The 26,398-nt window shown below is 59.1% G+C and overlaps 4 protein-coding genes across 7 annotated transcripts in view; 1 reads left to right on the top strand and 3 right to left on the bottom strand.

Annotated features, from left to right (window-relative positions):
• Positions 1-121: 121 nt before the first annotated feature.
• Positions 122-2,764, bottom strand: Amh (anti-Mullerian hormone). The gene is made up of 5 exons (XM_051139686.1): positions 2,117-2,764; positions 1,665-1,807; positions 1,372-1,480; positions 1,121-1,283; positions 122-1,019 (listed from the first exon to the last, which is right to left on the bottom strand). The coding sequence occupies exons 1-5, from the start codon at positions 2,637-2,639 to the stop codon at positions 170-172; spliced, it is 1,788 nt and encodes a 595-aa protein (XP_050995643.1). The 5' UTR covers positions 2,640-2,764; the 3' UTR covers positions 122-169.
• Positions 2,765-2,804: 40 nt separating this feature from the next.
• Sf3a2 (splicing factor 3a subunit 2) lies at positions 2,805-6,927 on the bottom strand. The gene is made up of 8 exons (XM_051139687.1): positions 6,706-6,927; positions 6,516-6,587; positions 5,299-5,345; positions 4,750-4,859; positions 4,205-4,254; positions 3,991-4,131; positions 3,835-3,903; positions 2,805-3,745 (listed from the first exon to the last, which is right to left on the bottom strand). Exons 1-8 carry the CDS (start codon positions 6,829-6,831, stop codon positions 2,924-2,926), a joined length of 1,437 nt encoding a protein of 478 aa, XP_050995644.1. The 5' UTR covers positions 6,832-6,927; the 3' UTR covers positions 2,805-2,923.
• A 2,660-nt stretch (positions 6,928-9,587) lies between these two features.
• On the top strand, positions 9,588-11,571 carry Plekhj1 (pleckstrin homology domain containing J1). 2 transcript variants are annotated; one of them, XM_051139751.1, is made up of 6 exons: positions 9,588-9,806; positions 9,911-9,978; positions 10,049-10,115; positions 11,141-11,231; positions 11,346-11,373; positions 11,440-11,571. In XM_051139751.1, the coding sequence occupies exons 1-6, from the start codon at positions 9,713-9,715 to the stop codon at positions 11,548-11,550; spliced, it is 459 nt and encodes a 152-aa protein (XP_050995708.1). In that variant the 5' UTR covers positions 9,588-9,712; the 3' UTR covers positions 11,551-11,571. The 2 variants fall into 2 exon arrangements, with proteins under 2 accessions (XP_050995708.1, XP_050995707.1); XM_051139750.1 differs by having other exon boundaries at positions 9,599-9,806; positions 11,310-11,373.
• A 1,022-nt stretch (positions 11,572-12,593) lies between these two features.
• The window catches only part of Dot1l (DOT1 like histone lysine methyltransferase), a 38,175-nt gene continuing 24,370 nt past the window's right edge, over positions 12,594-26,398 (bottom strand). Inside the window, exons 10-29 of one of the 3 annotated variants that reach the window (XM_051172696.1) lie at positions 26,267-26,335; positions 25,760-25,866; positions 24,882-24,923; positions 23,889-23,996; positions 23,575-23,806; positions 23,248-23,361; positions 22,728-22,819; positions 22,539-22,640; positions 22,184-22,321; positions 21,714-21,839; positions 21,065-21,549; positions 20,843-20,978; positions 20,301-20,447; positions 19,523-19,652; positions 18,453-19,009; positions 18,040-18,245; positions 17,296-17,360; positions 16,144-17,097; positions 14,944-15,574; positions 12,594-14,260 (exon numbers count right to left, since the gene is read on the bottom strand). In XM_051172696.1, coding sequence (XP_051028653.1) covers positions 14,979-15,574; positions 16,144-17,097; positions 17,296-17,360; positions 18,040-18,245; positions 18,453-19,009; positions 19,523-19,652; positions 20,301-20,447; positions 20,843-20,978; positions 21,065-21,549; positions 21,714-21,839; positions 22,184-22,321; positions 22,539-22,640; positions 22,728-22,819; positions 23,248-23,361; positions 23,575-23,806; positions 23,889-23,996; positions 24,882-24,923; positions 25,760-25,866; positions 26,267-26,335 — 4,406 coding nt within the window. In that variant the 3' untranslated portion in view covers positions 12,594-14,260; positions 14,944-14,978. The remainder of the gene's footprint in view (positions 14,261-14,943; positions 15,575-16,143; positions 17,098-17,295; positions 17,361-18,039; positions 18,246-18,452; positions 19,010-19,522; positions 19,653-20,300; positions 20,448-20,842; positions 20,979-21,064; positions 21,550-21,713; positions 21,840-22,183; positions 22,322-22,538; positions 22,641-22,727; positions 22,820-23,247; positions 23,362-23,574; positions 23,807-23,888; positions 23,997-24,881; positions 24,924-25,759; positions 25,867-26,266; positions 26,336-26,398) is intronic. The other 2 variants (XM_051172697.1, XM_051172698.1) reach the window with 2 other exon arrangements.

The raw sequence follows: 26,398 nt of genomic DNA, 5'->3' as shown, positions 1-26,398 counted from the left end.
AGCCAGGGTTACACAGAAAAGCCCTGTCTGGAATAAAAGTGATGTGGACTGAGCTTCAGCAAGGATGAAGAGAAGAAATCAGGCCTTGCCCTTAAGAAGCGACAGGAGGTCCCTTCAGCTGAGTGTTTGCTGCTCTTTATTGGGGCTCTGACTGGGGGCAGGACGGCCATCACCGGCAGCCACACTCGGTGGCCACCATGTTGGGCACGTGGTGTGCGCTGATGCGCTCCTCAGACAGGCTGATGAGCAGCTTGCCCGCGTAGGCAGTGGGCACGCAGCAGGGTACGCGCCCCAGGGCGGCCCCTCGAGCCTGCATCTTCAGCAGCAGCACCACGTGGTTCCCGTAGCGCGGGTTGCGGTCAGACTGGGGCCACGCGCAGGCGCCCTGGCAGTTGTTGGCCTGGTAGGTCTCCGGGATGAGGACAGAGCGCTCTGCGCTCAGGTCCACGCTCAGCTCGCGCAGTGAACACAGCTCGTTTGCTGCTGTCCCCGCGCTGCGCCCGGTCCTCCCGCGCCCTTCCCGCCCACGCCACTCAGCACGGAGACCCTGCAGAGCCTTCAGCAGCAGCAGTGCGCGTAGCGGGTCCCCAGGGCTGCCGGAGTTATTGGGGCACAGCTCCAGGAGACGCGACAGCAGCGGGGGTGCGGAGGGTGGCAAGCCGGGGAGGTCCCGCAGCTCCGAGGCCGCTGCCTGGAGCTCCACAGCCACCCTGCGTGCTAGGCCGGCTGCCCAGGGAGCAGAAGCGGGGCTGTGAAGCGGCGTGGGTTCTCCCGTGGTGGCCGCAGTGGGTGATAGCAGCAGGAGCAGGGGTTCCTCCCCGTCCAGCAGGCGTTCCAGTGCTGCGGGGTCTGACAGGTTGACCAGGCCCTGTGGGAAGCTGGCCAGCGCGTCAGGGTCCAGGGCTAGACGTGTGTGCGAGGACCGAGTCAGGGGTCCTCGCAGCGCACGCACCAAGCGAGTGAGGGTCTCTAGGAAGGGGTCAGCGCTGTGTGGCAAGTCCTCTGACTCCAGAGACAGCCTGGAATAGAACGCAGTGGACCGTCTGTGGGCATAAGAGGTTGTGGGGACCCCTCTACCTCCCCATCTTCTTCTTAGTTCTCTCTCTAGCCCCGCACGCACCCGGGCTGCGGGAAAGGCATGGTGTCCAGTTGGCCATGCGCTGGCTGCGGGGACGGCCCGGCAGGTGGCGGCAGCAGCAGCAGGGTGGGAGTCATGCGTGTGAAACAGCGGGAGTCGGAGCCAAACAGAAAGGCCTGCAGCTGGGCGATGCTCAGGGCGGCACCTGCGGAGGGTAGGCACGCACTGGCTGGGGTCAGGGCTAAGGGCAGCCTCTTTCCACACTGTCTCCGCTCTCCTCTGCCTGGGCCTACCTTCTCCGTGTGGCTGAAAGGTTAGGGTCAGGCCAGGGTCGCTCCAGGCGCCGGCTGGGAAGTCCACAGCCAGCACCAAATAACGGGTGTCCCGAGTAGGGCAGAGGTTCTGTGGACACAGGGACTCAGTCAGCTTGGCCTGGGGATGGCCAGGCTCCAGGCACCGCCCCTCCCATACTGGGAGTAGATTCCTTCTTGGCTTCCTGAGCCCAGGAACCCTTCCATTAGGCAGAACGTCCCCTCCACCCCACCGGAGGGTTGTTGGGGGCTGGCCTCTCGTGTCTCTCTGGTACCTGTGTGCCCTGCAGCCCAGTCCCTGTGACTGTGACCTGGGGGCCGGGCCCAGGGTAGAGCACCAGCAGGGCCTGCTCCCAGGACCTGGCTTCCCCAGCTGGAGGCTCTTGGAACTTCAGCAACAGCCTGGGTTCCCATATCACTGCGGGCAAATACTGGAGTCAGTCTCTGAGGCCGCTAGCTTCTACCCCTAAGCTAAGGCCTGTCCTACAGACACCCCCAGCTGGACAGTAACTCGGGATCTTCTGGGGCCCTGTAGGCCTGAGGGACCCTGATCCCGGACCTTGCTTGAAGGTACACGGTGGCCCTGGCTGTCTGGGAAGGAGGTGTGCTCTGCTCTGCCATCATGCCCACCGCCGCTCCCTCAAGGGTGTGCAAGGCTCTGCCTGGCAGCCAAGCAAGGGCACCTCCCTACAGCCCCAGTGCACAAGGGTGCTGAGACATCACGTACCTTCAGCCAGATGCAGGACCAGCAACTGCTGCCCCCCAGCCTCCTCTAGCCAGGCACCCAGGCGCTGCAGAGCTGGCAGGGTGGGCTGGGAGCCAAGACTGCAGACTCCGAAGGTGGCCAGGTCTTGGGGTCCCCAGTGAGACTCCCGTACAGCCTCCAGGAAGGCATGCTCGTAGCTCCCCAGCCCCCCGACAACCCTCAGGGAAGCTTTGCTCGCGTTCCCCTCTCCTTTCAGTGTCACCAGGCACGAGGGCTCTGGGGGACTGCTGGGCGGCCAGATCCCATCTTCAAGGAAGATGAGGCCCCCAGTGCTGGTGGCCAGCTCTTTGAGGGTGTCAGCCTGTAGCACAGCCCCCAGGGTTGCCGGCAGCAGTGCCAGCAGAGAGAGGGGTGGCCCCTGCATGATGGTGAAACAGAGGCTGGGTGGCCCTGCCTTTATGTATAGCTGAGCTGGAGCTCTTGGGAGGGACACCCATATCAACTCCAGAGGTGACCTTGGGGGACAGGGCCTGGCGCCCTGCATGCCCAGCAGGTGGGAGGCGGCCTTCTCAAAGTGCTTTCTGTCCTCAGAGCTGGGCCCACAACTGTCCTTGGGTAGCTCCCATCTTCCTAGGGAGCCCACCTGGAGGACCCACAGGCCCCAGGGTCACGCCTCACCAGAGGCAAGCAGTACCCGCCCATCCCCACCAACACACACTGCAGACATGGAGACATGGGGGAGGCTGTTTAATAGGCGCAGGACAGGACAAAATAGAAAACCTTCCAAGGACTGGCCATGGGAAAAGACCACACACATGGGGCAACTGCTCAGTTGCCTGGTGGAGGGGGGGGCATGTTCCCAGGGCCCTCTGAGGGAAGTGGGGGCCTTAGCATGGGGGGCATAGGAGCTGGGTGCACTCCAGGATTTGAGGGGTGAACTCCTGGGGGCTGAGGGTGGACCCCGGGGGCAGCAGGGTGGACACCAGGAGGAGGCTGGGGATGCACTCCTGGTGCCTGAGGGTGGATCCCAGGGGCTGGGGGGTGTACCCCAGGAGCCTGAGGATGGACTGCAGGAGCAGGTGGGTGTACCCCTGGAGCTTGAGGATGAACGCCAGCTGATGGCGGAGGGTGCACACCTGGAGCTGGTGGGTGCACACCTGGGGCAGGTGGGTGCACACCTGGAGCTGGTGGGTGCACACCTGGGGCAGGTGGGTGCACTCCAGGGGCAGGTGGGTGCACTCCAGGGGCAGGTGGGTGCACCCCAGGGGCTGGTGGGTGCACCCCAGGAGCTGGGGGATGGACCCCAGATGTTGGTGGGTGGACCACTGGTGCTGGAGGGTGTACCCCAGGAGCTGGGGGATGAACTCCAGATGTGGGTGGGTGGACTACTGGGGCTGGGGGGTGCACCCCAGGAGCTGGTGGAGGCATCTGGGGAGGTCCAGGGGGCCCAGAGGGAGCAGGCCCAGTGGGGGGCATAGGGGGTAGAGGCAGGCCACCAGGTGGAGGTGGGGGCAAGGCATCAGGGAGTGGTGGGCGAGGAGGAAGGCCATTCATTAGTGGAGGCGGTGGCCGCTTGACGCCTGGGGGTCCAGCTGGGAGACTGGGTGGGGCTGGGGGCTTCTCCATCTTAAAGTGGAACTGAAGAAAAAACTGCAGGGCAGACAGAGGAGAGTGAGCGACTGGGGCAGGGCCATGGGGTGGGGGTGGGGGTAATACCCACGCAAGGCTGCAGCACTCACCTGCTTGGTCTCTCGGTTCCAGTGGGTCCAGAACTTGCCCTCAGCCTTGTCAATCTCTCGGCTCGGTACCTGGGGAAGCGAGTCACAGGTTGGAGCACCTCAGGGAGGGGCTGGGATGACAGATCTACCCGCCATACTGTCCCACAGTGGCACTACCTTGAAGGCAATCGTCTCATAGGGCTCGGCGGCCATGAGCAGGTACTGCCAGCGGCGGTCCGGGGGCTCAATCCTCTGCTCGTAGGCAGACATGAAGCGGTGGCGTGGCATGATGCCCTCTGCAATCTCGGGGTAGTCAATCTGCGGGGCACGCACAGCTGTGTTGGCAGCACCACCCAGGGGGCTGGCCCTCCCTTGACTGGCCCCAACTCACCTGGAACAGCAGGCTCTGCTGGCCCATCTCTGTGTCCCTCTGCTTTGTCACTGTAATGCACAGGGGAATGGGGCTGTCTTCACGTCACAGGTACACACCACAGCAGGGCCTCTCATACAGGGCCCGGCCTCTGCCCCCAGGCCACCTGGCTAGGACCTCAAGCGTAGGGAACCCAACCCAGCGCCTCATACAGGGCCACTGAGGAAGGCCCGGGAGAGAATAGCAGTGCTGTGGCAGCCTCCTCCCAGCCCAGCCTACCTGCCAAAGGCAACTCTTGGGAAGTTAGCTTCCTGGATTCCTGCTGGCCACATGACTGGCTTCCTGGCCAGGCCAGGCCAGCTAGGGGTCTCTGCTGAGGGGCTGTGAAAGCAGTGACTGGAACATCCTGCCTCCCCCTCCTTCTGTATGTCACTAGTGGGGGATGGGTGCTTATCGGCCACCTGGGGGCTCCTGGCAACACTTGTGGGGAGGGCCGCTTGGAGGACAGAGAGAGACAGGGCCCTGAGCTCACTCGCGGGGCAGCCAGGCGGCACACACAAGCACACCTTTGTAGCCAGGGCGGCCAATCTTCACGAACTTCTTCACCTCCACCTTGACCTTCTCCGGGGCAGGCTGGGCGGGGGCCTCCTTGGCCTCCTTGGCCGCTCGCCGGGCCCTGCACACAGGAGATGTCGTGTCAGTGCCTGGCCCCCCAACAGCTGCCAAGGCCAAGCACCCAGGTGCCAGAAGCCCCCTCCTCCTGCCCTTGGAGTTATGAATAGGATGAGGGCAGCTCAGCCCTAGAGTCCACCAAACAGGACAGTGTAGTGAGTGTCCCGTGACCGCCACCGGCCTTGCTCTTTAGCCATCTGCTTTGCAGTGAGACGGTGAAGCTGAAACACTGGGTAGAGTGTCTCCCCAGTCACCCATGCCAAGTGAGGGCTCCCTACCCCCCCCACCACCACCAGACAGGGTTTCTCTGTGTAGCCTTGGCTGTCCTGGACTCGCTTTGTAGACCAGGCTGGCCTCGAACTCAGAGACCTGCCTGCCTCTGTCTCCTGAGTGCTGGGATTACAGGCGTGTGCCACCATGAGGGCAGTGTTGTAGGGGCTCACAGGTTAGTCTGGTGTTTCTTCCCTTGGGTATGGGCCAGGTAGCTCCCCTGCAGAGAGAAAGGAAGCTGTGTCACTGAAGGTGTGGAGGGCAGGACAGGCACCTGACAGGGCAGCTCTAACGGTGCAGGTGTGGCCTAGAGCTCGCTGGAGCTTGGGAGTCTGCGGGCGACTCACAGTGGCTGTGACTGCACTGGGGAGATGTGTGACTTACATGGCACCCATCACTCCCCAGGACTTCCTCTGTGGTCAAGACCAGCATACACTCCAAAGGCCTTCAGCACTGAGCCACCACTGGAGATGGGCAGCTGCCTGGGGAGATCCCAGCGGAGGGTGGAGACCTGGGACACAGCTCACCTGGGGCTTCAACCTCACCTCACCTCATTTCTTTCTTTCTTTTTTTTTTTTTTTTTAAGATTTATTTATTATGTACACAGTGTTTTTGTCTGCATGTATGTCTGTGCACCAAAAGAGGGCACCAGATCCCATTATAGATGGTTGTGAGCCACCATGTGGCTGCTGGGAAGTGAACCCAGACAGTGCTTTTAACCTCTGAGCCATCTCTACAGCCCCCTTTCTTTCTTTCTTTTTGGTTTTTCGAGACAGAATTTTTCTGTGTAGTCCTGGCTGTCCTGGACTCAGTCTGTAGACCAGGCTGGCCTAGAACTCACAGCGATCCACCTGCCTCTGCCTCCCCAGTGCTGGGATTACAGGTGGCTGGCTCTAATGGGACCCCATTTTAACAAATGTGTTCCACCTACCGCTGATTGGTCGGTCATCCAGTGCAGTGGTGGGGAGGTAGCTTCCTCAACTACCAGCAGATCCCAGAGTCTTCTCCCCAGAAAGAGGACAATAGCCACACCCCCCCCAATCCCCAAATGTGGAAGCAGGCCTGCTGCCCTGGCATCCGTCACTATTTGTAGAGACACTGACAGATCAAACATGCTGGCTCCCGTCTTGACACCAAGGACAGCGGAAGGAGCAAGATAAAGGGGCAGCTGGTGTCCAGCCAGGCCTGCAGCGAGCTCCAGGCACGTCAGGGCTGCACGGCGAGGCCTTACCCAGCATCACTGAGCCCCACAGTGAACCCCCAATGTGGAGGAAGAAAGAATTTAACCAACCCAGACGAACACTGAATGAGCTGTCGGCTCTGGGGGGGTCCAAGGCCTACCAGTGTCACCTCACTAGTGTTAAGAAGCTGGGGACAAAGGGGCACACACCTCATTGTTATGCAGAGTCAGGCAGAGCTTGCATTCATAGGATCCCAGGTGGTTCTTCATGAAATATGGGTCCTGGGAGAGAATACATGCACCATGAGACCACTAAGCCCGGCCCTGTGGCCCAGGACTGCGGAATGGCAGGGAGGCTGTGGGTGTGGGGACCTGTCCTCAGGCCTCAGGCAGCCCGCACCTTGTTGATGTCGATGGTCTCGAGGGCCAGTTGCCGCAGCCGCTCCCTGCGGTCCCTGTTGCTCTCAGAGGAGGAGGCCACGCCCCCACTCCCCGTCTTGCCTCCAGGTCGGTGCTGAAAGTCCATGGTGCAGGCCCGGGGGCTTTAGGGGACAGGAAGAAACCTGGGGGAGCAAGCAGTAAGGCTGAGTACACTGTCCATGCTGCTAGGACCATGGGGTGGCCAAGCAGGCAGGCCACCCTTTGCCTTGAACTCCTGATCCTCCAAGTGCTGAGACTGCAGGTATGAGCTGCCTTTCCCCGCTGAATTTCACCATCATCACCATCATTATTGAGACATGGTCTCTATGTAGCCCTAAAACTCTACACAACCAGCCTTGCCTCTGCTTGCCTCTCCCCGGCCTACTGCACAGGGCATATGGAGTGTTCCCAGTCTCCCAGGACGCCTTAGTGCAGCACAATGCTCTGTAGCAAGGTCCCACCTTTTAGGCCCAGCCACAGCCTCCTGGCAGTGCCCGCTGATGGTGAGACACTGTACAGACCAGCATCTGTCCTGGCCCCTTGGCTTAAACCCTTGAGCCAGCAGTTCTTGTCATCATTGCTGGAACCTCACACAGCAAAAGGGGCTTTGCAAATGTGATCAAGAATCTCCAGGGCCAGGTATCCTAATTATTTACAAGGTCACCACATAGCTTGCCAGGAGGTAGGAGGGTCCGACATCACTGCTGTCAGCTCTGAAGGAAGAAGAGGCCAGAAGTCAGGGACACAGGAGCCTCTCGATGCTGGGATGGCTGAGAGGCGATGGGGCAGGACCAGCCTGCTGGATTCGTTTCACACTCAGCCACACAAGAAATGAAAAAGAAGCCAGGTGTGGTGGTGCACGCCTTTAATCCCAGCACTCAGGAGGCAGAGGCAGGCAGATCTCTGAGTTCGAGGCCAGGCTGGTCTACAAAGGGAGTTCAGAACAGCCAGAGCTACACAGAGAAACCCTGTCTCGAAAAATCAAAAATAAATAAAAATAAAATTTCAAAAAGCACTGCTGTTCTTGCAACAGACCTGAGTTCAGTTCCTAGTACCTAAACTGGGTGGTTCATTTGTTTGTTTGTTTTTTTCCAAGACAGGGTCTCTGTGTAGCCCTGGCTATCCTGGACTCACTTTGTAGACCAGGCTGGCCTCGAACTCACAGAGATCCACCTGCCTCTGCCTCCAGAGCGCTGGGATTAGAGGCGTGTGCCACCACGCCCGGCTTAAACTGGGTGGTTCAAACACCAGAAACTCTAGCTCCAGGGGATATGACATCCTCTTCTGGACTCAGTGGTTATCATATGGGGGTGCGGGCGTGCACACAGGCTCACAGGTACACATAAAAAGAAACATGGGAAAGGAATGTGAACACCATCTTTTATCTTTCTGCTTCCTGACTACAGATTTATTTCAAAAGGGCCACCTCAGTTGACTCTGTCTCCACTACAGTTGGCATTTTGTAGGCCACAGTAAACAAGTCAAACAGCCAGCTGCGGTGGCACTAAGGTAAATCCCAGCACTCGGGATGCGGAGGCATGGCAAGGTATGCGAGTTCCAGGCCAGCCACAATTATATAGTGAGATCTTGTCCGAAATAAATTAAAAGTTCAGCCCTGTGACTGTTTTTTTGTTTGGTTGGTTTGGTTTTTCGAGACAGGGTCTCTCTGTGTAGCCTTGGCTGTCCCGGACTCACTTTGTAGACCAGGCTGGCCTCGAACTCACAGAGAGCCACCTGCCTCTGCCTCCTGAACGCTGGGATTAAAGGCGTGCGCCACCACGCCCGGCCCCAGCCCTGTGATTGTATGGGTTGACAAGTGAAGCTTGCAAGAAGAGGACCAAGGGATGGGAGACACGTGACCCCAAGAACCATAGTAAGATTACCGAGAAACAATAGGGAAAGAAAAGTGGTATTTGTGAAGTTAACGGCCTGGGACGTGGCTATCCCTTTTGAGTGGATATACCGTTATCTTTTAATCCCAGCAATAAGCCTACTCCAGTGGGCGGGAATAGCAGTCGCCAGGTCCCTGACTAACGAAGAGGAAAACTGAGGCAACCAAGGAGGTCAAAATACGCTCCAGGCGCACACCTGTAACCCCAGCACTCGGGAAGCAGAGGCAGGGGGATCGCTGTGAGTTCGAGGCCAGCCTGGTCTACAAAGTGAGTCCAGGACAGCCAGGAATACACAGAGAAACCCTGTCTCGAAAAACAAGCAAACAAATAAAAGAAGCAACAAAAAGACAGTCCAAGACCACGCCGGAAGCCATGGAAATCCGCGACCCAACGGGCCTGGCGGGAGCGAGCTGCCCGGGCGCGCGCCGAGCCTGAGGGAGGAGAGCGCGCCCCCGCCCTCGCCCCGCCCCCACGCTCTCGCTCCCTCTTCCAACCCCTTTCCCGGCGGCCCCACAACCGGGGCGGCCGCTACCGACACGCCACCTAAATCCTCACCGGCACCCAAGGCCGCGCTGCCTGAGCTCGGTCTCCGCGACGGCCACGACTTAAACGTGCGCGTGCGCACGACCGACTAGGCGATCACTTCCGGGAGCAAATACGAAAGCGTCGTGTGTGCGCATGCCCGGCTGACGGACTTTGCTTCAAGGGGCGCGAGAAAAGGAGCGCCGGGGCACTGGGTGCGCGTGCGCAGTGCAGTGTACACGCTCCCGCTCCGTCCCTAGGTCTAGTGGTGCTGAACTATCGCGATAGGATGAAATCGTTAGGTTTCACCGGCCCGGGAAGGCGCTTCGCTTGTCGTGGGACACTATGAATCAAGCTCAACGCCCCACGTTTACCGTGCTTGACGGTTGAGGACGGGAGATTTCCTTCCTTCCCCGACCCGCAGGCTAGCGTCACGCAACGCGCAAGCGCAGTAGCCCTGCTGGGAGTTCCGGGATCGTGCCCTGAGACTTTTGTGGCGCTGCCTGCGGCTTCGCAGAGGACGGCGGCCGAGAGGCAGGTCGCGTTTTGGTTCGCGCGGATCCGTGCGGCGTGATGCGGTACAACGAGAAAGAGCTGCAGGCGCTGTCCCGGCAGCCCGCAGAGATGGCAGCCGAACTGGGCATGCGGGGCCCTAAGAAAGGGAGCGGTATGCCGGTCGGGGCCGCGGCTGGAGCACTTGGGCGGGCCGGCGAGGTTCCCGGGGAGGCGGATGACAAACAGTTCCGCGCTGACACCGCCCTGTGTTTGCAGTGGCCAAGAGGCGGCTGGTGAAGCTGGTGGTGAATTTCCTCTTCTACTTCCGCCCGGACGAGGCCGAGGTAGGGGCGTGGGGGGCGCTGGGGACCTGCGCGGCCCGGAGGCCGGCGCTCATGGCCGTGTCTCGCGCAGCCCCTCGGAGCCCTGTTGCTGGAGCGCTGCAGAGTGGCCCAGGAAGAGCCCGGCGGCTTCTCCATCAGTAAGTGTGCTGGTCCCCGCTATCCCTGCTCTGGACTCTGCTCCGCGCACCTGTCTCCCTTTTACTCCCCCAGGAGCCTCCATTTGTCTTGGATCCCGCGTCTCCTGGGGATCCAGCGCTCCTTCAGCCAGCTGTCACTCACGAGTACCCCCGGGGTCTGGTTCCCGCTGATGTGGTCTTAGTTTCTTCCCCGACCCTCTTGCCTATCCACAACAGGGAGAGGTGCAGCTTCTTGCGCAGACTTGGTTTGTATAGCAGGAGCAGTCTCTGCCACAGGGAAGGTGTAGGCAGGGCTTCTGAGGGCAGGAAACGACGCCTGTCTCACTCAGCTTTCTCTCCTAGCAAGCATTAATGGTACCGTCTTGTAAAGATTTGGCCATCATGTCTAGCTCCCGTCATCCAATGCGAATCTCCATCGGTACCCCTATTTTCTGCTTTTTGCAGGTGTATGTGGAGGCCAGAGGTCAATTTCTGGTGTCCTCAGTCACCTGCCTCCTCCTCCATTAAAAAATTTACTTATGTGTATTTGGGTGTGAGTGAGTATGCCAGTGAGGTCAGAGGACAACTTTGGGTAGTTGGTTTTCATCTTCCACGGTGTGGGTCCCCAACACCAAACGCTGACCATCAGGCTTGGCAACAACACCTTTGCTTGCCCAGCCACCTCATCAGTCCTACCTGGGACATGTTTTTAGGCTAGACTGGCTGGCCATCTCCTTCCTCAGCACCGAGATCACATGCACATCCTGCTCTTTGACATTTGTGCTAGGGCTTATGTGACAGGCACTTGACTATCCACTCAACGTGGGGCCTACCCTATCCACTCCCAATAACCCAACCTCCCAGTAGGTTCCCTATGTGTGGGTTCAGGGGTCAGGACTCTGGAGGAGCCAAGCCAGCCTGTGTCAGGCAGAAGGTAGTGTTAGAAGGGGGAGAAGGTGCCGTTTGGAACTCTGTTGAGAGGCCAGCAGGATGTGGGCTGACTGGACGCTGACCAGAAGCGACGCCCTTACTTTACCTCTCTGCAGGCTTTGTGGAAGACCTCAGCAGGAAGTATCACTTCGAGTGCTGTAGCCAGGAGCAGTGTCAGGAGTGGATGGAGGCTCTGCGGCGGGCCAGGTGGGGCTTTAGGGACTTGCAGGGAGCTGGGAGGAAACATGGGGGGATGTGACAAGTGAGCCCAAACCTTTCCTCCAGCTACGAGTACATGCGACGAAGCCTCGTCTTCTACAGGAATGAGATCAGGAAGATGACAGGCAAGGTGTGTGGGGCTGGATGGGTGGGGCAGCTTTCCCTGGCCCTGCTCACAGCTACGTGTACCCCACAGGACCCTCTGGAGCAGTTTGGCATCTCCGAGGAGGCCAGGTTCCAGCTGAATAGCCTGCCGAAGGATGGGCGGACTGCTTGTGTTGGCTCCCAGCTAGCTGTGTTGGACTGACCCTCACAGAGCCCCTGGGTAGTGTGTTTTATAGGCTTAAAAACATCTGTTCAAAGCCAGAGGTCCAGAGGAGGTGGGCAGGGGTTGTGGTCCCCGTTGCCCATGCCATCTTCCTGCCAGTGCCCCTCAAGTGCCCACATCCGGGGACTGAGCCTGGTCCAGCTCCCCTGTCCATTGCCAGATGAATGTATAATGCTAGGTAAAGCTGTGAATGGTGAGGGTTCCCTCAGCCAGCTGTGAACCCCACTCCTGCTGATATGATAGAGCAGGCCATGGTGCTGAGCCCGCTCTTTAATAAAGGTACCTCTTTTCCAAGCCAGTGGACTGAGTCAGAAGGGCACATGGGCTAGTGGGCCAGGAGTGGTTGTGACATCTAACCCCAGCACATGGGAGGCAGAAGCAGATGGACCAGGTTTGAGGCCAGCCTGGTCTACAAAGGGAGATCCAGGTGATGTCTCAAAAAACCAAAAAGACAACCAAGAGCTGGGTGGTGACACACATTCAAGTGTGGGTGTGAGGCTGGGGGCACAGGCTCTGCTCCCAGTACTGTACCTGGTACTGGGCTGGACACCCTCAGTGGGGAGACAGAGAATCCTGCCTGGCTTTGGGGTGGAGGGTACATTTAAGTGGAAGTCTTAGGTGGCCCTGAGGAAGAGAACCAGAGTTCTGCCAATTTGATGGGGACCCATACCATCTAGCTTTCTAACCACTGTGTGGGAGCCTTGCCTCAGCAGAGTCCCTGTCAGCGTCATAGTGGGTAGACATCTGGCAAAGAAAGACTGGCGCCAAGAAGTGAAAACGGCTTTTATTACTGTGTCTAGAGGTGGCAACAATGTGTGAGAGGCCTTGGGGATCCAAGGGAGAGAACAGTGCACCCGTTAAGTACAGAGGTCATTACAAGAAGAGCAAAGCTGCATCAAGTCACAGACAGGCCAGACAGGCTGCCAAAAAAAAAAAAAAAAAAAAGCTGTAGGTTCAGGGTGGGAACTGGGAGGTCTGTCAGGCATAGTCCTGTCTGGGCTGGCATGGGAGCAGGGGGCCCAGCCCTTAGGGCTTCCTATCAGTTCCTGAGCTCAAGCCCTGCAGCAGCCTCGGGCCGGGTGGGAGTGGGACCACTGAGGCAGCCTCACTCTGTCTGTGTTAGAACCATCAGCCACAGGATGCCTGGGGCCACAATGCACCATGGTCAGTTTACTTTGAGTTCCCGTTTCCTATGGGCTCAGAAAAGGACCTGCAGCTGTGTCCGGAGCACCTGTGGCCCACTGGGCCATGCGGGCCAGGAGCACGCATTGTCTGTCCCCTAACACTCAAGTAAGGTGGAGGCAGCGACCACTGGAGCAGCAGCTGCCAGGGTGGCAGGCGGTGTGTACAGTGTTCACTCAGTGTTTTGTTCCAGGCCTGGGATTTGCTAGCTTTGTCCCGGCCACCCTGCTCTGCAGCACCTTAGCTAGCTGTGGTGTGCAGGGACAGGCCTGGCGGACATGAGCACCATCGCGGTGGGGTGAGAGGGGGGTGGGAGAGGACACCAGCACCATCTTCACAGCTGCTTTGGGAGGCAAGTCAGGCTGGGGTTGGGGGGGACATGGCCTCTCCCCTCACAGCCCCCTTACCACAACTGGAAGTGAAACAGCATCGAGGGCAGTCCCCTGGCCTCTCTGCTGTCACGCCCAGTGCACCTGTCCCCGGGGCCAGGAAGCAACACTCCTAGACACAGGCAGCAGCGCCCACAGTGACCAGAGGCCCTGGGCAGCCCAGCACATCTGGGCCGCACTCCTGCAGGGTCCCTGGCCAGTGCCATTTTTGTGTGCATTTGAATAAATAAAAGTATTTTTCCTCCTCACTTTTCTTTCCTTTTCTTTAAAGTTCACTGTGCATTATACAATCTAAAAATAAATGCAGTTGAGTCTATGAAATTTATAAATCTCCATCACATCTCTATAAAATACTGTCACTTACGTGACTCTCTTATACACAGATGCCAGGGGACCCACAGTGGGCCAGCCCCATGTCACCTGGCCAGCATGCCCCGAGCCAGAAAAGTAAAGAAATACAAAGTAAATGCACTTGTCACAGGAGCCACGGAGCCCTGCGGTAGCGGCCCTCACCTATCAGCACCACTCAGCCCAGTTGGGCACTCCCGGTCCTACCTCAGCCTAGTCTGCACCCACTGCAAAGGCACGCCTGAAGCCACAGGGTTTAACAGTGGGGTGTTCACAGTGACAATAGGCGAGTTCAGCCCCCACTGAGCATGCCTGGCGTGCTTTTGGTGTCAGAACAAGCTGTGGGGGGCATCTGAGAACTGTCTGGCCATGGTCCGCACGTGGGGCAGCACCCGAGGCGGAAGCAGAGGTGGGCAGGCATGGGCTTGCTGGTGAGATAGCACCGGGACGGAGTCAGCAGTCCTCATGGTGGCCAGCCCGGCAGGCCAAGTCTTTATATGATTCTCTCTCACAGACACTTAGACGTCTCAAGAGGTTGTCTTGGACGACTTTGATGGAATAAAATAAGTCAGAATTGCTTATACTTAAAAAAAAAAAAGATAAATACTTTGTCTAAAACTATCGACAGTACAAACTGGACCAGTCCAGCACCTCCTGTGGTGCCGCCGATTCACAGTGGCTCCATGTCCGGCTCTGCCGGCCTGGCAGGCAGCAGGCTTGGTCCACACCGTCCTTGCATAGGTCGTGGCTGAGGTAGAAGTCCTAATTACCTGCAGGAAAGAGGGGCACAGGTTAGATGCGTTCACACGCCCGCCATGGCTCAGCTGCCCCGAAGGACACGAGGGCACAGGGGGGTGCTCCTGGCAGGTGCTGGTGGGCCCAGCCCCCTCCAGCTCTGCCTTGCTGAGCACACAGAGTGAGTCAGCTGGAGAGGTTCTAGCCCTTGGACCTGCAGATGGCATCGGCCTGGCTGTCCTATGCTATGCCCAAGCTACTGCCACCATGTGGCTGTACCCAACGGAGGCCAGAGGGCTGCCGCCTGGCTCATCTTCACTCACATGACATGTCCCTACCACCATGATGACAACCAGGCACCTGTTCCCTGGACCTCAAGCCCCAACTCTGTGGACAGCCTAGAACCTCACCCACTGACCACCTTCTTTCCCTTGGACAGGTGGACTAGAGGCGGAGCCTTGGTCTAGAGCTAGAAATGCGACCCCATCTTGATGGGCTGCTAAGGGGCAGGAGCCCCATGGTGGGTGGGGCTCCCTTGCCTCTGGTCAGCCACACTTCAATCTCATCACCTCAGCTGTCCACTCAGCTGCTGGCGGAGGACCAGGTAGTCTTGCCTGCCTCCCTTAGCCTCCCATCTCTACCACTCAGGACCCGGGGCATCTGCCAAGCCCCGCCAGCCGTCTTCTGGGCAAGAGGGACAGTGCGGCTCTAGCCTTACCTTACAGAACATGAACTGCTAGCTAAGCAAGGTCTTTATCGAGGCTTAACCCCTGAAAGGTGCGCGGCATAAGGAGGCGGCATGCCAAGGGAAACCCACACAGCAGATGGCCCAGAGGAGCTGGCCTGTGGGGCGGCGGGCGCGGCCTGCGCCAGGGCCAGCCGGGGCAGGGGCTGATGGTGCACCGTGAAGGAGGGGCGGGAGACCTTATGTGGGAGGGAGGCGAGCTTGACAGATAGAGAGGCGTTAGCAGGCTGCAGAGAGGCGGCAGAGGAGGGGGGTAAGAAAGCATTGTTAGCGGGGAGGGAGGCCAGGCCCTGCAGAAGCACTGGCTCAGGGTTAGAAGCCAGGAGCGCAGGCGGAGGAGGAGGCAAGGCAACGTTAGGAGGAGGTGCATGGAGGACAGGTGGCCCCGCAGGGGGCCGGCCCAGGTGCTGAGGAGGAAGTAGGGGAGGTGGAGGGGGCGGCCTAGTCTCAACGGAAGCCGCGGCCTGAAAGGAAGAAGCCGGGGTGCTGGCCGCTGCCTGCAGCGGGCTCAGGCCCAGCGTGGCACTGCTACACACAGCCCCGCTGCCGACGCCAGCTCCAAACGGGTGAGCAGAGGCGGAGGGCACCGCGTGGGTAAAGACACCTGTGAACAGGAGAGAAAAAGCAGCTTCAACAGGCGGCCACACAAGAGAAGCATAGCCGTCAGCAGGGAGGAGGCCAAGCGCAGGCACAAGCAGCAAGCAGCAGGCTCAGCGAGGGACTTACCTGCCAGGCCGAGGTCCCGCCCCTCGGGCCCACCTGCCCGCCCCTGCCCAGCCAGGAGCGCACTGTGCCTGGCCTATGGCCCAGGCTCCGCACCCCCCTGTGTCTGAGCAGGCCCTCCTGGACGCATTCTTGCACCAGGCCCGCTTCCACGGACCGGCCATGAGGCGGGTGGGTGGTCACCTCAAACAGGATGCCCCAGAAGAAAGGCCTGCCCTAGTTTAAGTGCACGTGGTCTTCTGAAAACAAGAGGCATGTGTTATGAGGCTAGCCAGCAGTCTCCTCCAGTCACACGCCTATGAAGAAGATGGTCTGAAGAAGATGGCCTGCCAGGGCACACTCCCCTTGTGCCCACTGCGGGGCTTGAAAGGAACCTCTAAGTGGATGGTGAGAGACTGAGCTCCTGGACTGGGGCCAGAAGTCCTCACAAGTCAGCCCTGACCTGCCTACCTCCAACAGTTCCGCCGGCCACTCCGGAGGAGAAGCTGCCCATGGTGTGCGAGTTGGTCAGTCGGGTCGCAGTGGATGACACATGCACCAGGCCCGCAGCAGCTGGCACAGTGCTGAACAGGGACTGAAGCACAGAGGAGCCGGCCACAGAGCCCAGGTTGGCCTGCAGGGACATGGGTCCCAGAGTAAACTGGGGCCCTGGGGTGAAGGTGCTCAGGAAAGGCCGGGGAGCCTGGGCAGTGGGTGTCACACTGCCCGCAGAAGAAGCCACAGTTACAAGACCAGGGCCACCGAGGAGGCCGCCTGGAGGCACGGCTGCAGCAGAGATGAAGAGGTTGTGGCCGCTCTTGAAGTCCAGCTCACGGTCACGACCTTTGCTGGCCCTGCTACCATGTGGCAGTGTGACCTTGTCCGAGGGCCCGCACAGGGGCAGGGCCTCGCCTGACTCCTTGCCTGCACTGCCCTCGCCCTTCAGGCCACCCAGGCCCTCGGGCTGCCGCCTGCTGAGGAAGGGGTTGGCCTCTGTGGTACCGTCCTTGCCCCTCTGGGTCGGGAAGCTCAGGGAGGCACTCAGGCCAGCCACGTCGGGACCCTTGTGGGAGAGGGAAGCACCGTCATTGAAGCTGTGTAAACCAAGGTCCGCAGCGAGGCCCCCACTGAAGGTCAGGCCATTGGGAGGGTTGGCGCCAGGGCTCGGCCCCTCAGCAGGAGCCAGAGAGCCTGCAAAGCTCTTCCTTGGGTGGGAGGGGAGCTTGGCCTCAGCAACAGGCTCCTCCAGGGCCGGCCGGAAAGAGAACAAGGGGCTGTGGCTCAGCGCAGAGCCAGCCTGCAGTGGACTGTCCACGGCCTTGGCCAAGCCCAGGTCGGAGATGGGTGAGAAGGTGGACTTCCATTTGCTGCTGTTCACGGGCTCACTCGAGGGGGCTGACTTCCTTCCCACTAAGCCACCACCTGCTGGGAGAAACCAGTGGCCTTGAGCTGAGCCTGGGGAAGTGGAGGGGGCCATGTAGCTTGAGGCTTCTTTTGCTGAGCACATGAAAGCCTCTGGTCCCACCCTCCTGACCATCCATGAACAGATGCATGCCCAGGAGGGCCTGCCCTGAGCGCAAGGCACCCCCACCCCAGGCTCCAGGCAGGGAGCACAGTACTCACCGTTTTCCAGTGTCTTCGGAGGAGACTTGCTTTCTAAGGAAATTGTTGCAATTTTTCTCTCAATTCTGTACAAAGAGAATAGTCATTTACCTTTGAGTCTGAGTGCTCAGAGAGGACCTAGGGCCTCCTAGCATGTACAGCTTTAATAAAAAAATAAAAATAAAAAAAATAAAAAAAAGAGAGAGGATCCTATGGCTGCCCTCAGGGCCCACGTGGAAGGCCCTCTAAACAAACCCAGAATAAATCTGGGCAGCCGGCAGTATTGGGGTCTGTGCGTGGGCTGCACTGGGGACCCTAGAATGTCTGCTCGGGCTGTGGCAGAAGACCAAGATACATGGCAACAAACGTGCATCTCTAGCAGGGCAGCCTGGAGGAGCTTGGTCCTCTGAGCTTAGAGCAGCAGAGGCCAGGCTCATAAACAGACCACCCACTCCACAGTGATCTGCAATAATGTGCTAAGATCCCTGGGAACAAGACACTGGGTGGCCATCTTAGCCTGGTGTCAAAGTGCACACATGCCCTAGCGACTCCACTGCCTCACTGAAAGGTAGGTACATGGGACCTCATCGAGTGGCCACAATGTAGGTAGGGAGAAGTGGGGTATGTGACAGCTCGGACGCCGGTGGAGCACACAAGCAGAAGGCCTCATGGACAGTCAGAGCTCCATGCAGCCCAGCATCAGGGTGGTCAGCTTGGAGAGCTGGACGATGGAGCAGTGCACAACTGGCCCGCCCAAGCACTCACCGGGCACTGCTGGGCTCGTCCTCAGAGCCCGGCTCCTCGTCTGAGGTCAGTGGCGAGTAATGAGCCCCATTGGTCGGGCCCAGGGGCCGCTCCTTCCTGAGCACCGGAGGCTGGTCGTGGTCTTGGTAGGGAGTAGGGGAGCTCTTCAAGGAGTTTTCAGGGGATGAGATGGCTGTGATCTCCAGGGGCTGGTTGATGTTGCTGACCTGTGGGGTCAGGGAAGGGCAGGTGAGGAACATGCCCAGGCCACGGACTTGGAGACACCAGCCACCATCAGCTCCTTCTGAAGGTACGGGTGGGGGAGAGGAGAGGGCCAGCAGGGCCACACACCAGCCACCATTCCTGCCCGCTGGACTCCAGCCCCACAGCACACAAGTGGCCTCCCCACCTGCCCCGACAGACCCTGAACTTGCCATGGAGTTGAGGTTGAGAGGAGATCCTGATGACTGCGTGAACAGGCCAGCCACTGTCGGCAGAGCTCGGCGCTTGGGGGACACACCCGTGCTGAGGCTAGGGGTTCCAGTTGACGCTCGCTTCCTTCTGCTACGCTTACGGCTGTCCTGCCCGTGGTTCTGTACACAGTCCCCACGTGTGCCAGAGGTCAAGGGGCTATGCCTGGTGGAAGGTGACTGCTTGGAGTTGGCACCAGCTGCAATGCTGAAGACAATCCTCCTCTTAGCTTCGCTCTCTGCGTCTGAGAAGGCTGGATCAGAAGGCAGCTCCCCCTTGCTGGTGTCAGGTAGCGGGCCCTGGGTGGCCATACTCAGGCGGGGACTGGCTGCAAGCTGGTGGGCAGGAGAGGCAGGGCCAGAGTTGCGGGGCTGTGGTGGTGTGCTGCGAGATCCCATGCTGGCAAAGAGGCTGCTGGGACCGGAGGACTCATCAAAGACAGCAGATTCCATTCCAGAGGCCAGAGGTGCTGGGCTGCTGGCTAGAGCCCCGCTGATGGCCACTGAGCCAGCATAGAAGCCTGCCAAGGAAGACACCAGTTCCTCAAGGAAGGCAAGACCACCAAGCCTTCTGCTGAAGGATGTGAGGACAACTAGCTCTGGGAGGGACACGCTGAGGTCAGGACTGGCTTCCTAGAAGTAGAACTGAGGGCTCCCAGGCCAGCCTCATAGTATGGGCAGGTGTGGTCACGCCAGGCCACAGAGGAACACAGCCTCCTGACTCTAGTCATCTGCGAACACCAGGGCACACTAGGAGCTGTCCTTGCTGTGAGCTGCCTGACCTTCATAGGAGAGCTTTCCAGAAATGGACCAGACCTTAAGTATCCCTTAGGAAAGGTACCTGGCCTGCCCTACCCCAAAACAAGTCAGCAGGGGACAGCCACATACTAGTCACACAGGATTCTGGACTCAGACCCTCAGATCTACCTGCTGTGTGGCCTCAGTCCCTATTTCTGTCCTGTAACAGGATCTCTTCCTGTGGGAACAAGGCAGCTAGCGGGCAGATGCTGCTATGGGTAGGGTGGAGAGGTCACCTGCGGGCGCCAGGGCGAGGCTCTTGCTCCCTGCTGCACTGCCCCCTGCACCATGGGCGGAAGCACCGATCTGCTTGTCAAGTGTGGATGAGGAGTCTCGGGGCTGCGGCACAGGGCTGGGAGTGCTCCTCTGTAAGAAGCAAGCCGCCTAGTCAGAGCAGGCTTGAGAGCAGCAGTCCCAGCAGGAAGCAGGCAGTGGGGCAGAAGGGCTATGGCAGGAGAGGAGCCGGAGAGGACAGAGCTGTGCTAAGCCCCAGAGTCCAAGCAGAACGGCCAGGCCACATTCAGTTAACAAGGACTGAGCCAGGCACTGGGGAAGATGGTCCTAAGTCAAGGCCATCACAGCCACAGGACAGGCTCAATCTAGCCAGGGACACACAGAACCCTCCCTCAGATAAAGGAGCAGGAAGGCAGAGCTGCACTATGGCCCCAGCCCGTCTCTGCGAACAACAGGTCAGTCACTCCTCATGTCCAGCCATCAGAACAGCAGCCCAGGGCCACCACACCTGTCACTGTTGCTTGAGTGGCTGAAACCCTCCTGAGAGGGTTTTTCCTAGTTCTTCTCTTGTTTCTGCCTCTTACAAAACATACAGGGCCCAACTGCATGGCAACAGAGTTAGCTGTGGATGCGGCCCTCGGCAGCTCTGGGGCTGACCACATGCTCAAACTTAACAGCATCCAACAGTCATAAAGACCAAAGTTGTGCCTGAAGCCCCACCACAGCCAGCGCCACCACCACCATTACCACTACCACTACCACTTGGCCTGGGACACTCACCGCCCTCTCGGCACGGCTGGGCAGCACCACACTGGCCAGTGGGATGCTGACGGGCAGCTTGTTGGGCTGGACTGTACTGAGCGGAATGCTGACAGGCAGGCTGGTGATGGTCTCCCCATGGCTGCTGTAGGCACGCTCCTTCACACCCTGCCAACAGATGGTCATGTGTCACCCAAGCCTGGAAGCCGGCCTCAGCTCATGTGCTGACAGATCCTGCAAGCTCCTTGTGTGAAGCTGAGGATGCTGCGGGCTGCCTGGTCCTCCCAAACTACCCTCCATCTCTGCGCACACAGTGGAGGCCCCAACCTCTTAGCCCCACTCCAGATGCCCCAAGCAACTGGCTAAACCATGCATCTGAGTCGTGGTCCCGTGGGAGGTCCCCCACAACCACACCACGAGGTCTATGGAGGCTGGTCCCCATCTCCTCCCCAGGCCTCCATACTAAGCTCCATGCACCCTACAGAGGAGGAGCCCCTCGGGAGTGCTGCCTTTGCCTGCTCCATTCCTCACACACCATGTGGCTTCTCCTACACAGCCCTCACCTTCTCACTGCCCTTCTCTGAGGTGAGAGGCGAGGTCGCCGGGGAGGCTAATGGCGGATCCTGGGGACTGAGCTTCATGCTGTTGGACAAGCCAGGGCTCTGGTAGGGAAGGGTGCTCTCCTTGGTGTGCTCTGCCCTGCAATGAGAGCCCAGTCACTGCCCATGCCCAGCAGCCCCAGGGCAGCAGACAGTGGTAGAGTGCCTCTGTGCACCTGTACTCACCGAGGGTGTGGGTCACTGGCAGCTGTTTTGCTAGCCCCGGTGTGGTCCTGGCTCAGGTGCCGCCTCAACACAATCTTGGCAGGTGACAACCGGGAATAGTCAGGTAAAGCCAGGCCTGATGACTTTTCTAGGCGAGGCCGGCCACTGTGGCTGGGGGTGCAGGGTACAACCTCCTGGTCCAAGGGAGAGGCCAGATACTGGGGGGTGTTCTGCTTGGATGAGGACCGGCTAGCTGCACTGCAGAGCTCATAGCTGGCGGCATGGCCATTCATGGAGAGCTCGGGGCTCATGCTGCTGAGGTGTGGCAGGGAGATCTTGGCACAGTCCAGCTCAAAGCGCAAGCGCCCAGCGTCGGTCTCCAGCTCACGGCTTAGCGCGCCCTTGCCACGCAGATGCAGGGACAGAGCGTCGTCTGGCGGTACACAGGACTTCAACTGCAAGAGCTCCTGTTGGCGCTGGCTCTTCTCCAGCTCCACGATGCTGATCTACAGGTGGGAGGAGCGTCACTGAGCAGCCTGGATCCACCCAGCAGGGAAGGGGGCCTGAGAAGGGCACCTGAGGCCACTCACACCCCTGCTGCCCATCATCACAGATGCCCTTCTTAGGGTGGGACAGACAATGCCCTGTGGCACATCATCTGACACCCTACCTGCAACTCCAGGCAGTGTCGCTGCTTCTCTGAGATCTGGCTCCGCAGCGCCTGCTTCTCTTTCCTCAGGTTCTCCAGAGACAGGGTGGACCAGTCCAGCCTCAGCTCCTCGCACCGGGCCCGGAGCTGTAGGCACATGGACAGGAGTCGCAGCAGCTGAAGGCAGCGAGGGCCAGCCCCTCTGGCAGCACACTAGATCCCTCTTACAGTTGGGGCACATGGCATAACCTCCCACTCACAAACAAGCCAGGTGAGAAAGGCCCGTGTGACACAGCACCAAGACCCCGACAAGAGGTAAAGAGTCCCTGGCATGATCCTTGCCGAGCCCAGTAGGAGCACAGAGGAGCAGATCCAAACCCAGCACCAGGGCACACCTCCAAGCTGGTGAGTGGGCGCTCCAGCCTCCACACCCAAGACACACAGCCGCCACACCCCGCACACACAGCCGCCACAGGCCCCCCTGCACACACCAGCCGCAGGCTCTGGCTCCGCAGCTCGCTGTTGTCCTTCTCCAGCTGCTCAGACTGCTCCCGCAGCTGCTGGTTGTGGGCAGAGATCTCCTTTTGTGCCTGGATCAGGTCATTGTAGGTCAGCGCCTTCACACCCAACTGGGGATGCAGAGGACAAAGCGAGGTGAGTGGAGTCCCAGTGCAGAGAGGACAAAGGGGATGGTAACCACCCTACAACCCTGACCCAGGTATGGCCAAGGCCGCTCTCTGCTTAGCTTAGCTTGCCAGGTCAGTACTTCCGTAAGGACAAGGAAAGCTAGTCTCTGGCTGTGCCCTGGAACCCTGGTCTGCTGAAGTGGACAGGCAGCCCGGTCACCTCATCCAGCTTCTGCTGGAACAGCCTGCGGATCTCTTCCTTTTGGGCCTGGCAGTGACCGAAGAGCTGCTGTGCCGTGCCTAGGAGCTGTGTGTTCTTCTCCTGCAAGAGAGGACATGAGCAGGTGACCTCAGTGCCCGGGAGACCCTAAATTGACCACGGGCAGTAAGGTGGTAAGCGCCTGCACACCTTCTCCTGGTCCAGAAGATGCTGGAGGTTGGCCTTGTATTGTGGAGTCTTCGTGTAAGCCAGGAACTGCAGGTACTGGATCTTGAAGGACTCTGAGTACACAGCACAGCATGTAAACCAGGGCTGATGCCAGCACATGCCCTTGAGAGGAGCAGCAGTGGGGGCCAGCAGGCACAGAGTGGCTATCTGGGGCTCGGCCTGTTGCAGGGCCATCTCTACTTGTGACTTTTCTCACAATGTGGGCGCTTCCCTCTTGGCAGAATGGACAGCCCTAAACCCTTAGAACAGACCCCCCTTCCTGTCAGGGGATGCCAGCCTTCCCTGTGTGGTGAGTTGTTCTCTATCAGTACCGATGGGTCACACATGTCCCCAGATAGGGCCCAGGGTCCCTGAGGTAAGTCAGTCCCAGCCACACACAGGGTCAGCCCAAGCCTCTGCCATGCCGCCCAGCAGGCTTGACTGGATCCTGCCACTCCCACAGCCCCCACTCAACTGCCTCAAGGGCAGATCCGTGACCCACCTAAAAGCTTCTGCAGCGCAGGTGGGGTGGGTGCCACCAGCAGTGGATTGGGGGAGTGGAGCTGCGTGCTCGGAGGTAGGTGGTAGAACGGGCTGTGAGGTGCCCTGTATGCGTCTGCAAGAGAGAGGGGTTCCCCATCACCAACTGCGGTCCCACAATACAACTGTAGGCAACAATTACCCCAGCTTGTCACATCTGGGACCCAGATCCCCACAGAGCACCCCCTGGTGCAGCTGCAGGCCTGGCTCATGGCACAGGGTCGAGATGGGGACTCCAGCGGCTGGAGGCCCGGGCCCACTCTGCCATGCAGGGGAGAAAGAGGCTCACCCTGGGGCGAGGCTGAGGCTGGGGCTGGAGGTGGAGAGCACAGAAGATCCAGTGTGCTTTGGCTCTTCTTGGACTTGCGCTCTGCATTTGCAGCACCCATTTTCTTAGGCCGCCCACGCTTACGGCCAGCCATCTTCCTCCCTTTCTTGTTCAGTTTCTTCTTCCGTGCTTTGGAGGGAGATGGCTTTTTGACAGTGGCCACACCTGATTTCTCTTCCTCAGCAGCAGAATCCTGAAGGACATGGGAAGGCAGTGAAGGGCCACAGCCTGGGCAACCACCGTCCACCAGCCACTTGCAGGGCAGGGTGTCTCACCGCAGGGGCTTCCGTGGCAGCGGCCTTGCTCTCAGGGACCTTGGTTGGGGTAGTTGCGTTGCTCTTGCTCTCCCGCTGCTGCCGGCGTCGAGCTGCCTCCTGCTCCTCCTGGAGGAAAGTGGTGGACAAGTGTCCAGGGCGCTGGAGGATCCAGCTCTGCCCCAGCATGAATCAAATAGCCACACACACAAAAGACACTGGGAGAGGCCAGTGCCCAACTTGGACCCCACAGTCCCTCAGTGGGGAAAACAGCAACCGGCCATGGTGCTGTTGCCCAGCACTGTCCCTGCATTGACAGCAGCAGGGCTGCAAGGTACATGCCAGCTGGCAGAGACCCAACATACAACACGGTCCCCAAAGAGCTAGGCAAAGGCCAAGCACATGTTAAGGACCTATGTCCTCTTGGCACAGCACAGCCACTGCTGACGTGAACCCAGCAGCTGAGCTGACTCTTATGAAGTGCGCATGTGTGTGCCCTCGCGCCATCAGGGCAGGCTCAGAGCCTTGCTGAAGATACACTCTGTTCACAGACTCTGGGGTGCCGGGTGGATGCACTCCTTGGTGGTCACCACTGCAAGCGACAGCTGGTGGCTTGCTGTGTTCTGCTACTAGTGCCCACTAGTGCCTTTGCTCACGGCTCCCCGGGACAGGCAGGCAGAGGCCCTGCAGGTGTAACTGGAGAAGCCCTGCCACGGAGTACAGTGGCCAGCCTTCTGGGGCTCCACAGACAGACACCCTCAACCCTGACATGGGGACACACAACACTGTGTGACAAACCATGTGCTGGCTCCTGACCCCTCTGCAGGACCATCATGCACAGAAGATGGACACCCAAGCCAATACTGAGCTTAGGGCCTTCGGGGAGCCCGGGAGGCAGAAAGCTGCCTTCCCCACAGGCTGTTGGGCCTGGGATCCTTGTCACACACACTACTAACACACACAAGCAGCCATGAAGTGTGTGTAGAACCAGAGTCAGGGGAGAGGCAAACTTACCCTGAGTTTTGGATTTTTCAGACTAGAAAAATAGTTTTCAAGCTAAAGAGAAAAAGAAAAAGCTGTTAGAAGTAAGCCCCGAGGCAGGTAGTAGTGGTGCATGTCTTTAATCCCAGCACTTGGGAGGCAGAGGCAGGAGTTTCTCTGGGAGTTCGGGGCCAGCCTGGTCTACAAGGCTTCACAGAGAAACCCTGTCTCGGGGGTGGGGGGTGAGTAGGGGGAGGGTAAAAAAAAAAAAAAAACAACTGAGCCCTGAGCATGGACACAGGGTGGCCACACCCAGATGCTGTGCCCTAAAGAGCTGCCAGGAACACCAGCAGACCCCAAAGGTGGCACAGCTGGAGTGGTATCTAGCCCAAGACAGCTATCCTCAACTCCCCATGACTGCTAAGGACCCAGGGCCAGGACTACCCAAGGGGGACCCCAGCTGCGACACCGGGAGTCTGTGTGATGCCACTGGCAAAAGGGGACCTCATGCCTCATCTCAGGGGCCTTGCTTGGCTCTCCCTCTTTACCACAGCAGGAAGGGCAGGTCACAGTTGCTGCTGGCTGGCAGCTGCCAGTTTACAGCACTAACTCAGGGAGAACAACTGTCAACACTGGAGCCCAGAGGCCACCAGGACAGATGGAGTGCGATGAGGGAAAGGCCAGCACACAGCTGGGGAAGGCTGGTGAGAACAAGTTGAGAATGGGTAACAGAGACCAGAGGCCTTTGGGTAGCAAGGCCAAAAATGCTATGGTTCCTATCTGTTAGAAAGAGCAAGGGCCAAGGCCCAGGGATGCCAGGGGTCATGGCCTGTGAGTCTCTCCCACTCCATAGGGTGACAAGTGGGGCACACAGAGGATGCTTAACATGCTGCAAAACTATGGGCACTCACTATGGTGCGGTCAATGGTGTGCAGGTAGTAGGAGACAGGCTTCCCAGTCCATGACACAGAGCCCTTCAGGGGCGACAGCTCTACCACACGCATGATGGTGCCAATATCTGTGGGAAGATCAGCAGATCAGGACTGCGGTAGAAGGCCTGACCCCTGAGCTACTGCCCACACCCCCACAGCAGTCTGCACAGTAGCATCCCCTAGCCTGCCCAGCTGCTGAGACAGGGGAATAACCTGGAGCTCCTCAGGAACAAGGTGGCAGGCCCATAGGAATAGAGTCAGGCTTTGAGATCAGCCAGTATCAAAGCAAGCATGCAGATCCTGAGCTGGGCCAGCCACTGCAGCCCACAGGACAGCTAGGCACGCTGCAGGACTCTGTACCCCAAGGCTTTTCTTGGGAGTGCCACTTCCTCTTGAAGCATCATGTAGAAAAGGGGACAGGTGTGGTGTATGATGGACAGAGGCTGGGAAGCCACGCACCCTGTGCACTGTGGGCCCAGCACTTACCACTCAGGTTCCTGCTGTTGATCCTGAAGTTCAGAGGAGCAAAGGGCTTTGAAGATACGATTCTGCCGCCTACAACACAGAAGCCCATCACTGGCGCATGCACAAAAGCCCACATATACACACAACTGGAGA

This window comes from Acomys russatus, chromosome 31 (assembly GCF_903995435.1).
Source record: "Acomys russatus chromosome 31, mAcoRus1.1, whole genome shotgun sequence".
In the NCBI taxonomy this organism is placed as follows: Eukaryota; Metazoa; Chordata; class Mammalia; order Rodentia; family Muridae; genus Acomys; species Acomys russatus.
The sequence above is the reverse complement of the archived record's forward strand: the minus strand, read 5'-3'. Positions and strand labels throughout refer to the sequence as shown.